At 41.9% G+C, this 12889-nt stretch overlaps 1 protein-coding gene across 7 annotated transcripts in view; it reads left to right on the top strand.

The window, feature by feature from the left end:
• The first annotated feature begins 640 nt into the window (after positions 1 to 640).
• The window catches only part of Mark3 (microtubule affinity regulating kinase 3), a 101463-nt gene continuing 89214 nt past the window's right edge, over positions 641 to 12889 (top strand). For 4 of the 7 annotated variants that reach the window (XM_026405466.2, XM_026405464.2, XM_026405465.2 and 1 more), the window contains exon 1: positions 641 to 865. In XM_026405466.2, the coding sequence (XP_026261251.1) occupies positions 815 to 865 (51 nt within the window). In that variant the 5' untranslated portion in view covers positions 641 to 814. The remainder of the gene's footprint in view (positions 866 to 12889) is intronic. The other 3 variants (XM_026405467.2, XM_077800300.1, XM_026405462.2) reach the window with 1 other exon arrangement.

The raw sequence follows: 12889 nt of genomic DNA, 5'->3' as shown, positions 1-12889 counted from the left end.
AATGCCACCCCAAGTAGCTGGGCTCAGGCTGCCGCCCAGCGCCGTTTCCCGGCTCTGTCTGAGATGCCGAATGCTCCCGGATTGTGGGAACCCGCGGTCCCAGCCTTCGGCCCCACCCCCTCCAGTCCAACAGCACCGAGTCGCCCCTAGCAACAGCAACAGGGCGGCGGTCTCGGGCCCCGCTGATTGGCGAACTCTGGAGGCGCCGATGTCGTCACTTCCGGTACCCGGATGCAGCGGAGGAAGCCGAGAGGCGGCCATCTTGGGTCCGTGAGGCTCGGCTGTGCCGGGGAGCGGCGGCGGCGGCGGCGGCTGCTGCCGGCAGGGTGGGGGCGAAGTGGAAAGCGAACGGGATAAGGGAAAGTAGCCGGGCGCAGGCGCCTCCCCCACGGCCCCCTCCATGGTCGGCGCTCGCAGCTCGCGGCGGCCTGTCTTGCGCTCCACCTTCTTCACATCCTCCTGCTGCTTCTCCTGTCTCGGGGCTGCCCGCGGCGCTGTGTGGAGGCCCCGGCGCTGAGCTCCGCGGCGCGACGGGCGGGAGCGGCGGAAGAGGCGAGCGGGCCGGGGCCCGCGGGACGCCCTGAGGCGCGGGGACGCCGGCCGGCTGCCCGCCGCGCCCCGCAGGGCTCCTGGCCGCGGCCGCCGGGGCCGGGGGAGAATGAGCCCCGGGGCCCGCGGGGGCACGGCCCTGGCCAGGCCCCGGATCTAGACCGAGGCCGCGGGGCGGGCGACTCGCGGCCGCTGCTCGCCGGCCGCCCAGGGCTGGGCGGTCTTGTTTTCGCCCTCGCGTGGTGCAGAGTCGAAGCGCAGTAAGATGTCCACTAGGACCCCCTTGCCAACCGTGAATGAACGAGACACTGAAAACGTGAGTGCCCCGCGCTGCCGGTGCGGACACGGCGGGCGGGTCGCGGGTGTCCTGCGCTCTGGAGTGGCATCGCCGCCCGCGGCTTGTCCCGGTGTGTGTGGGATCACCGCTGCGGGCCGTGCACGTTTGAACCCAGGTTAAAAGCATGTGTCCTCCGTGCAGGTTAATGGGAATCCATCTGGTTGATGGATTGTGGACTGGCCTTTCTGCTCCTTTAAAATGGTTCGGAAATAAGTTTAATGACAGTCGCTGAAACCAGATGCCCAAGGTGGGATCTTTGTGGCTGGCTCCCTTGGTTGCTCCACGACTCTGCTCGGAGAGTTGTCCCGGGAGAGAGGAGTCCTCACCAGTCCGGCGGCGAGAAGTTGGCTAAGCGTTTTGAAAGGCGGATGTGTAGTGCCTGCGCTTGCTGCCCAGCTGAAGCACGGCCCTCCCGGGGCTTCCCGTTTTCCTCCATCCTAGAAAGTTTGGCTTAGAAGAGCTCTCAGGTCCCTTCCAGCGCTCACATCCCGTGTGTCTATAAAAGGTCTCTTTGATTTTATTCATGTGGACCTTTAAAAACTGCCAGGAACAGCATTGTTAAGGAGTGACAGCTTGTAGTAGAAATTACATTGAAATGTTTGGCTCTGACCCAGTGTTTTCTGAACTCTTTCTCCAGCATTAGGCTCAGAAGTGTTGGTTATCTTAAGTAAAAATATCTAGCAAATAACTCTTAAAGAAATTGCACTGGCCTTTCATGTGTTACGAGGTAGTTGGGACAGGAGAATGCCATCTCTTAGGAAAAGCTTCCTTGCTCATGGTGATTTCATGTTTTCAGTAGTGTTCTGAGATGTTATGACAGAGTGGCATCAAATGCCTTCATTCAAAATACCTTTTGGTTGGTTGATAGCTATTGGGTAACTTAATCTGTTTATGTAAACTGTAGTCTAAAGCATCCCCTCAGTACAATAATGTATAGTATTTAATGCTCTTTAATCTGGCAGTGGTCTAGGTTCCTACTCCACGTGGATTAGAAAAATTACATAAAAAGTAATAGACTAGATCAGTCTGTGACCTTGTTCTTTTTTTCTTTTTTTCTGATGGGGGGTCCTGCTGTGTAGTACAGGCTGGTGGCACACTCCTGGGCTCAAGAGAACTGACACGCCTGGCTTTATGTGGCTTTTATATGTGGCCTTTTTGAAGAAACCCATTTCTGACCTGAGCATTTTCTTGTTCTTTGACTACCCTGATGAATGGAACAAACAAAAAGATGTTTTGGTTGGCTTTGAGTTTTGATCTTCACTTAGTCAAAAACCTTACATTGAATCAGAGCAGGAGCTCCATACTTGCTCAACTGAAGCCAGCGTCAATAAAAGCAGGTTTCTGATAAAGATTTTCAGTTAGGTCTTCTTTCAGTATGCATTTCAGTGAGGGACAGTAGGAGAAGATATGTGCTATTTTCAGTTAGGAATACATGGCTAGCTGGTATTTGTGATTATTATTGACAGACTTGGTTCATTCTTCCTCTATTCTTTGGTTATTTTGTTCAATTATTTTGTAATTTTTGCATAAGTTGTTAGAATTACTCTCTCTGTTCTTTAAAAACAACCTAGGGTGTGTGTGTATCTTTCTTTTTTTTAATATTTATTTTTTAGTATTGTGTCCAACTACAACCTTTATTTATTTATTGTTATATGGTTCTGAGGATCGAACCCAGGGTGCTAGGCGAGCACTCTGCTGCTGAGCCACAACCCCAGCTCCAGTGTGTGTCTTTCTTTAATATCATGTAATGTATTTACAATTGGAGTATTGATGCTGTTAAAATCAAGAGGTTCATAGTACATCATTACAATCATTACATTCATTCACCTTGCCCCTTTCTTTCTTTCTTTCTTTCTTTCTTTCTTTCTTTCTTTCTTTCTTTCTTTCTTTCTTTCTTTCTTTCTGGTACTGGAGATTGAACTCAGGGTGCTTAACCACTGAGACATCCTCAGCAGCCTCCCGCCCCCCCTTTTTAAAAAATATTTATTTTTTAGATCTAATTGGACACAATACCTTTATTTATTTTTATATGGTGCTGAGGAACCCAGGGCTCCGCACATGTTAGGCGAGCACTCTACCCATGAGCCATAACCCCAACCCTCCTCCCCTTTTTAAAAAAAATATTTAGAGACCAGGTCTTGTTCAGTTGCTTGGAGCCTTGCTAAGTTGCCAAAGCTGGCTTTGAATTTAAGATCCTATAGCCTCAGCCTCCTGAACAGCTGGGATTATAGGCGTGTGCCATTTCTATATTTTTGGTACTGGGAATTCAACCCAGGGGTGCTCCACCATTGAGCTACATCCCCTGCTCTTTTTATATTAAGACAGGATCTTGCTAGGTTGGTGGGGGGGCCTCACTGAGTTACTGAGGCTGGTCTTGAACTTGTGAACCTCCTGCTTCAGCCTCATAAGTCTCTGGGATTACAGGCATGTGCTTCCATGTCTAGTGCCATGTTCCATTTTTAACTCTTGTGTTGGCATGTTCTGGAAGTAGCTGTGGTGCATGTGTCAGTGTTACACCTCAGGTTCACATTCGTCATAGCCCATGGACAACTAGTGTTATACTTCCTGCCAGTTGAGTGGTGAGTTTTCAAGAATGAATGGGAGCTCTCAGTCTGTTGAGAAGTTCTTTTGTTAAAGTTAGGTTTATCGAGATATGACGTCCACACTTTTAAGTGTACAGTTTGATGAATTGGGCAAATGTATAGTCATGTAACCACCACTACAAACAAGATATAGAACCTTTCCATCACTCCAAAAGGTCCCTTGTGACCCTTTACAGTCACTTCCCTTTCTTCTTCAGCCCCTGGCAACCACTGATCTGTTTTCTGTCTTTCTAATTTTACCTTTTCTGTAATGTTTATAAATGGAGTTATGTAGTGTATAATCTTTTGAGTCTGAGTTCTTTCATTTATCATAATTTTTTTGTTGTTTTTGCTATGCCAGAAATTGAACCCAGGAGTGCTCTACTACTGCACATCCCCAGCCATTTTTTGTTTTTGTTTTTGTTTTATTTCACCCAGTTTCCCAGTCTGACCTTGAACTTGCCATCCTCCTATCCAGCCTTTCTTGAATTGCTGAGATTGCAGGTGTGGGCCATCTAACCCAGCTGGTTCATTCCTTTTTATTGCTAAGTAGCATACCACAATGTTTTATCCATTCACCAGTTGATGGACATTGTAGCTATTATGATTATTAGAGCTTTTATTTTATAGAAATACATTCCCTTTTGCTTATCCTGGGAATCTCATTAAAATTTTAAATGATTATATACACTTATGATAATAATATTGCTTATTAGATCAAGAATAATAAAGAGGGCTGAGGGTGTGGTTCAGTGGTATAGTGCTTGCCACACAAGAGTCTCTAGGTTCATTCCCCAGTACAGTTAAAAAAAAAAAAAAAAGAATAGGTAATTTGTAACAAGAATATTATTTTTTCCTTGTATACAATTGTTTTTATTTGACTTTTAAATGTCAATATCCACTTTTAGTAGGTGGGTATATAAAAATTCACTGTCATCACATTTTATAGCCTAAAGAACTAGTCAAATAATCTAGTAAGGATGCTGAAACTAAGAGAGGTCACAGGAGCTGCTTGAGACTATAGGCTGTTTAAAAGGAAATCCTCGGGGCTGGGGATATGACTCAAGCGGTAGCGTGCTCGCCTGGCATGCGTGCATCCCGGGTTCGATCCTCAGCACCACATATAAACAAAGATGTTGTGTCCGCAGAGAACTAAAAAATAAATATTAAAAAATTCTCTCTCTCTCTCTCAAAAAAAAAAAAAAAAAGGAAATCCTCCACTAGACTCCAGATCTCTGACTCAGTCTGTTGATTTTTTGCTGTACTAGGCTATTTCTTAAGACCTCATATGCAGATTATTAAAAAAGGGGATGTAGATGTACCAATTCCCAGAATATAAATAAAGTAAACCTTTTTTTTAAGTCTGGAAAAAAAATTTAAAAAAAAATTGTAGTTGTAGATGGACAGACAGCATGACTTGCTTTTTTTTTTTTTTTGGTTATGTGGTACAGAGGATCGAACCCAGTGCCTTACACATACCAGGCAAGCACTCTCCCAAAGCCACAACCACAGCCCTACTTTGGAAAAATTTAAACAAGTAAGTAGAGACAATGGGGATATTTAATAATGATCCTCAACTGGGGTGAGTTTTGCCCTTCAGTGGACACATTTGGACATGTCTAGAGACATTTTTGGTTGTCATAGCTAAAGGGGAGGTTGCTGCTCATCAAGAATTCTGCTGAACATTTTAGAATACATGGAAAGCACCTTACCCCTCTAAGAATTATCTGGCCCAAAATGTCACTAGTGCCAAAGTTAAGAAACCCTTGTATTGGTGTATAGTGAGCTCCATATATTCAGCAGTTCAGTGTCCAGTCTTATTTACTTCCTCTTCCAAGAAGTAAATTTAGTACATTATATCATTTCATTTCTCAAGCTTTTAGAATAGAACCTCTTTAAAAAATATAATTAATACCTTTATCATATATATATATAAAGTCAGTGTTAAAGTTTCCTCAGTTTTCTGAGTTTTAAATTGTTCAAATTAGAGTCCACCTTGAACTCATTTATTACAATTGGAAATAGGATGCTTTTAAAACGCAACAAGAAAGTTTGTGTTTTAGTTTGTGTCCTACATTTGGCTTGTATAGAGAGCCATGGTGTATCTGTTTCTGTACTGGCAAAATTAGAAACATTTTTCACTTAAATTTCAAAGCATATAACACTTTGTATGCCTCGGTTATTTGCTAAAGGACCAGAGGCCCCACAGCTTTTCCAGTTATTTCTTTAACAGCTCTGGATATGCGTGCATTATGTACTTATTATTAGTCAATGCAAAGAGTCTTCAAAATTTCTTCTGTGAAATAGACAAACTGATGAAGTTATTCTATAGCCATTTGTTACTTGGGTGTGGCTGAATTAACCTGTTGAGCAAATAGAGTACCCACTATGTGTATGACATGGGGCTAGGTACTTCATAGGATATCCTATTTATCTGGGAACCAGATCATTCCTGTTAGTTCCTGCAGAACAAACCACCTAGAGCTCTGTGAAACTAGTTTGTAAACTCTCAAACGTGAGCAAACATTTGAATAACCTAGAGGGTTGTTAAAGTGCTGATGTCTCTGGGCTGGGGATGTGGCTCAAGCGGTAGCGCGCTCGCCTGGCATGCGTGTGGACTGGGTTCAATCCTCAGCACCACATACAAACAAAGATGTTGTGTCGGCCGAAAACTGAAAAATAAATATTAAAAAAAAATTAAAAAAAAAAGTGCTGATGTCTGGGCCTCACTCCCAGACCTTGGACTCTACAGTTGGCACTCTAGACTGCATTTCTAACAAATTCCCAGGTGATGTTGATGCTGCAGGTCCAGGATCTATGATTAAGAATCATTACTGGGCTGGGGATATAGATCAGTGGTAGAGAGGGTGCCTCATATGCATGAGGTCCTGGGTTTGATCCAAGGTTCCCCCAAAGCGGGGGGAAAATCACTGCCTTATTATTCAGTGAAGCTTGCTAATTAGATAGTGTGTGTGCACCCATGCTGTACTGGGGATTAAACACAGGGTACTCTACCACATTCCCAGCTCTTTTTATTTTATTTTCTGTTTTGAGTCAGGATCTCAGTAAGTTGCTTAGGGCCTTCCTGAGTTGCTGAAGCTGCCTTCAAACTTGTTATCCTCTTGCCTGTACCTCCCCAGTTTGCTGGGATTACAGGTAGCACTGTTGCACCCAACTGTACTATAACTCTCATTTAAAACAGTAATAATAGTTTCATTTAATATGCATTTTAATTTCTGAGCACACTATTTATTGAATCAAGCTGTTTGAGCCTTTAAAAAGAAAGTTTACCTTAGAAGAATTCATATTTTATATTGGATCAGAGAATTTAGGGAAGATTTTATGAATTTTCATTTGAGGGTTATTTTCATCTTTATGTAAATCAGGTGAAAATTGAAATTTATAGTAAGTAACTATTGGTCTTCTGGATTATTTATGTACCTCATGATGTACATTGTAGTTATTTACACTGGACTTACATAGCACCTGATTTACATTGTAATTACTTAAAGAGATACGCAAAGTGTCCTATAAACTAATAGTGCCTGTTAGCTTTATTTCAAAGAGGATTGTTCAAAATTTTAACATTCTAAGATAGTCGAATTTAACCCTGGGTTTTATCCGCATGCAGGATAAGAGCCAAGGGATGCAGCCCTTTCCCATCACCATGGGGAAGACTACATAGACATAGCTTTTCTCTCATCCATTTTACAATTTCAAATTAAACTCGAAGGAGAAAATAAATTTCTTAATTAAAAATCTTTAATGTCTTGTTTTTTTTTCAAGAAGTTAAAGAATATGCATGGACTTGATCTACTGGCCCATATGCACCCTCCTGTGTGAAGTAATGGGGACAGTGGATGTTGGCAAGGGAGGATATTTCTCATGAAAAAGAAAGGACTTCTCTTTTGGAATTGTAGTTTAGGTATTGAATGCCCCCCAAAGATCCACTTATTAAAGCTTGGTCCCCAGGGTGGCACTATTGGGAGATCCTTACTTAGGTCTCAGGGCATACCCTCTAAGGTGATTGTGGAACCCTGCCCCCCTTTCTCATTCTCTCTTGCTTTCTGGCTTATGAGGTGATTATTTTGCTCTGATATTGCCATCCCACACCCCCACCAGAGGCCCAAAGCAATGGGATTATCCAGTCTTGGACTGGAAACTCCAGGACTGTGAGCTAAATAAACCTCCCTCTCTCTCTCTCTCTCTCTCTCTCTCTCTCTCTCTCTCTCTCTCTCTCTCATTATGTTGGTTTTGTGCATTGTTTAAACTTTATTTTATTCATTTACTTTTTTATGTGATGCTGAGGATCTGAACCCAGTGCCTCACACATGCTAGGCAAGTGCTCTACCACAGAGCCACAACCCCAGCCCAAACCTTTTCTAAGTTAGTTATTTCAGGTATTTCATTAAGCAACAGCTAACTAATAGAATCCAATTCTTTCTTCAACCTAGTGTTCTTTAGCATTGCCCTCTAGCCACTAAACTGCTCAGCCTTATATAACTGCTCAGTCTTATTTAATTTTACGTAGATTAGTTAAGGCATTGTTTCTGTGGGTTATATGGGATCTTGGTGTTCAAAGTTGAAGCTCAAAGCAGGAGATGTTTTTTCTGTATTTCTTGTTAATAACGAAGCTGTTGTATTGAGTGGAGTCTAAATATTGTGGGGTTTGTGTTATGGACATTTGACATGAAAATCTTGAAGAACTTGATGTGAAGTTTTGTACCTGAACCCAGGAATTTTGATCCCAGCATTGTATATAACCATCCTTTATGCAGTCAGTATTTTTATGACTGCATTCACTGTAGCAGATTCTAGAATGAGAATCCTGAAAATGAGTAGATCTAGAAATGAGGAGTATTTGCTTTCTGCTCTTAGACTTACCTAGAAGGATAATTTTAAGCTGGGCAAGCATCTTTTGTTATAGAAGACATTTGAGGCTATTTTTTATAACATTCTTTTCACATTCTGTCATCAACTCTTTCCTTGTTTGCCCTTACCTATCCTAAGCCTGCCTGCCAGTAGTACCCACAGGCATTTATTTATTAGCTTTACTAGTTGTAGATTTAGGAGTTCATTTTCTCTTCTGTTAAATCATCAAAAGACATTGAAGATATTCAACGAAAAAAAAAAAAACTTGCACATATCATGGTAATGTATTCCAATCTCTTTTTTCATTTTTATTAACTTCAGGTTCTTTTTTTTTATTATTATTCTTTTTTTTTTTTAGAGAGAGAGAATCTTAATATTTTTTATTTTTTAGTTTTCTGCAGACACAACATCTCTGTTTGTATGTGGTGCTAAGGATCGAACCTGGGCCGCATGCATGCCAGGCGAGCGTGCTACCGCTTGAGCCACATCCCCAGCCCATACTTCAGGTTCTTAACATTTATTTTTTGCTGCTCACACAGTTTTATTTATTGCTGTGGAACAAACTACCTCACAACTTGGTAGTGTAAAACGACAACCATTTTATTCTGCTCACAGATTGTGTGGAAGGAATTCAAACTGAGATGGCTTACCTCTCTTATACTATGTTTGAGGCCTCAGTTGCAAGGATCTTGAAAGGCTAGGGGGATTGAACACATTCTAGACTTTTCTTTGCTCACTAATCTGGCACCTTGGCAGGTATGGTTAGAAAACTGGCTCAGCCGGAACTCTTGCCAGAGCTAGCTGCACAGGAAGCCTTGGTTTGTCCATACTTCTCTTATGCTGTTGGCTGCTGCTTTTGGGCTCAGTGTCCAGCAAACAAGGCAGAAGCTGCTTGCCTTTTCTTCTTCTTTTTCTTTTTCTTTTCTCTCTCTCTCTCTCTTTTTTTAAGTGCTGGGGTGCACTTTTTTTTAAACCAGGGGTGCTTCACCATTGAGCTCCATCCCCCAGCCCTGTTTATTTTTTTATTTTGATTCGGTCTCACAGAGTTGCTCAGGGCCTCCCTAAGTTGCAGAGGCTGGTGTAGTACTTGTGATTCTCCTGTCTTAGCCTCCTGAGTTGCTGGAATTACAGGCATATGGCGGTGCCCAGCTATACTGCTGCCTGTTAAAATAGCTTTAAGTCACAGTGTTACTTTTGCCATTCTGTTTTGGTTGAAGCACTCCTACTCACATTTAAGGGGAAGGGGCATGGACTTTGTTTGTGGGAGGTGTGTCACAGACTTTGGTGTCAGGTTTTAAAACCACCACAATAATGACTGTTTGCTTTTATATCTGACCTAGTATTTTATTATGTGGCCTTAGGCAAATTATTAACTTCCTTGTGCCCTAGTTACTCAGTCTATGAAACAGTTGGAAATAGTAGCCCTGGAATGAAGCTTTCCATGATTTGGTCTCCTTTACCTTTTTGTCCACATCTCTATCTGTCTTTCATGTTTACTGCATGGGAAGTCCCAGGAATCTCCTTGCTGTTCTTTGAATACACCAGGGTCACTCCAGCTTCTGGGTCTGCTGATTGCCTGGAATCTCTTTCTTCAGATGGCCAGATGTTCTTAACTCCTCCACTGCCATCTTGCTAAGGCTTACTCTGAGTACTCATTGCCTTCCCAGCTTCCCAACTCTGATCTTTTCTCCATTGCATTATTACCTTCTAACATATCACGTGATTTATATATTTCTTATGTTTATTATGTTCGGTCATTTTCCCCTGGCATAACAAAAGCTCCATAAAAGCATGACTGTTTTGTTTACTGATATTATTCCAAATACCTACTTTACTGTGTGTGATCAGTAAATATTGGTTGAATTGAGTGATTGAAACAAATAGAAAACATTCAGAGCAGTGCTGGACACATATTAATATGTAAATGTTGGTCGCCCCTAGTGTCAAGGTCTCCACAGTTCACTCCATTGAGATGGCCTTTTTCTCTTTTCTTAAAACCTTGGTCTGCTTTCTTAAGAGGCCACATTGATAGAAAGAGTTTGGGCTGGAGCTGAGAGGGGTGAGAGCCTGGGACTGTGGTTGAGGGAAAATCTGAAAACACTTGTGAGGTGGAGTGGACAAAAGGTGGAGCAAAAAGAAGGAGCAACAACACAGAAGGGAGAAATTGGGATTTGGAGTTACAGTCCTGTTTTTTTTTTTTTAATTTGTTTTAATTAGTTATACATGACAGTAGAATGCACTTTGATATACATAGATAGGATATAATTTATAATATTTTCTGATTGTACATGTTGTAGAATCACATAGGTCATGCAGTCATATATATAGATAGATAGATAGATAATAATGTCTGTTTCATTCCACTATCCGTCCTATTCCCGTTTTCCCTCCTCTCCCCTTCCTTCACTCCCCTCTACCTAATCTACGTTAACTCTATTTTTCCTTTGTGTGTGTGTGTGTGTGTGTGTGTGTGTGCACGCGTACCCCCACCCCCACCCTGTGCCCCTTATTGTGAATTAGCATCTGCATATCAGAGAAAACATTTGTCTTTTGTTTTGGGAGGGGGATTGGCTTATTTTGCTTAGCATGATATTCTCCAACTCTATCCATTTACTGCAAATGCCATAATTTTATTTTTCTTTAAAGCTGAGTAATATTCCATTGAAAAAAAAAATCACATTTTCTTTATTTATCTGTTGAAGGACACCTAGGTTGGTTCCATAGTTTAGCTATTGTGAATTGAGCTGCAGTAAACATTGACATGGCTGTATCACTGTAGCATGATGATTTTAAGTCCTTTGGGTATAGATAGAGGAGTGGCAGACCTGGTTTTGAAACAGGTCTTCAGATTTATGCTATGCCTCATATTATTTATTTATTCATTTTTGCAGTTCTAGGGATTCAATCCAGGATCCTGTGCATGCTACACAAGTGCTCTACCACTGAGCCATATCCCAAGCCCTGCCTCATCTTTTGTATTTATTAAAAAAAAAAAAGAAAAAAAGTCTCATCTGTCCCTTAGCATCATTGTGATTAAATAAAATAAGCCAGGCATGGTGACCCAGGCCTGTAGTCCCTCCTATTCAGTAGACTAAGGTGGGAGGATCCCTTGAGCCTGGTAGTTTGAGACTAGCTTGGGCAACATAGATTCCCAACTCAAAGAGGGAAAAAGGGAGCTGGGGATGTGGCTCAGTGGTGGAGCGCTTGCTTAGCACGGGTGAGGCGTACTGAGTTCAAACCTCAGTCCATATAAAAATAAAAAATAAAATAAAGGTTTATGTTCATCTACAACTAAAAAAAAAAAACTATTAAAAGATGACAGTAGCTTAAAAAAAAAGAGGGAAAAAAATAACAGTGCTTTGACCCTGTTATGGTAGGGGATTCTGTAACTGTTCCTTCCTTCATAGGATAGCTTTTATAGTGCGCTAACAGAATAATCCAAAATCTGAAGTTGTGTTTTGTGCTACTATGAATTAACTAAGCAAGAAGTGGTGGAAAAAGGAGGAGCGAGGCAAAAGGGATGCCAAGGGAAAAAAACATAATGATAAGAAATTGCCATCAATCATGATATCAAGGCCCCCCTGCCTTCTTAGTGGCACATGAAATGAGAATTGAGAAAGATGAAATGGCTTTGCTGTGTGGGTTAGGGAGAGCCTTGTTGTTGGAAAGTAGTCTGAAGAGGCCACAGTAGAGGCAGGGGCTGAGTTATGGAAGATACGCCTGGTAGTGGTAGAAATGGAGAAGTGATATTTGAGAGATTTAGGGGATAAAACCACAAATGTGATTTAGAAGTGAGGGGAGAGGGTAAGGGAGGAATGAGAGATGAACCCTTAAGTTTCTCATTTGCACAAGATAGATCATGATTTCATTAACAGAAAAAACAACAACAACAGACTATAGGAGGTTCAGGCTTGGTGGTGAGGATAATCAGTTTTATTTCCCTACAGCAGGTTGTCTGAACCTTGGCCTTTGGGACAGACAGTTCTTTGTTGAGGATCGTTGTCCTATGCATCGGAGGATTTTAATGGTATCCCTGGCCTCTACTTACCAGATGCCAGTAACATCCCCTCAGTTGTTTTACATTTTTATTTTTTAGTCCCGAAGCAGCGGGACTTTACCACTGAGCTTTATCCTCAGTCCTTTTTATTTTTTGAGACAGGATCTCACTAAGTTACTGAGAATTTTACTCTAAGTTTGTGAGGCTGGCCCTGAACTTAGGATCCTCCTGCCTTAGTCTCCAGAGTTGCTGGGATTACAGGTATGGGCTGCTATACCTGGCTGTATCCCCTCAGTCATGACCACCAAAAATGTCTTCATTCATTGTCGAATGTCCCCTGTGGGAGCAAAGTCATCCTGTCCCTGATTGAGACCCACTACCCTAAAGCCTTCATCTAGGTCAATTTGTTGAAAGTTGATTTGCCAAAAAGTCAGTTCATTCAAAACCAGTATACTGATGACCAATTCAAACGATTGATTAATCAAATTTATTGATTTACCAACTACTTAGAAAGTTTCCAACAGTTGGTATTAAAAGAGACTTTTACCAGAT

The sequence above is a fragment of the Urocitellus parryii genome, chromosome 6 (assembly GCF_045843805.1).
Source record: "Urocitellus parryii isolate mUroPar1 chromosome 6, mUroPar1.hap1, whole genome shotgun sequence".
Taxonomy (NCBI): domain Eukaryota; kingdom Metazoa; phylum Chordata; class Mammalia; order Rodentia; family Sciuridae; genus Urocitellus; species Urocitellus parryii.
This window is presented reverse-complemented; position numbering and strand designations above follow the sequence as displayed.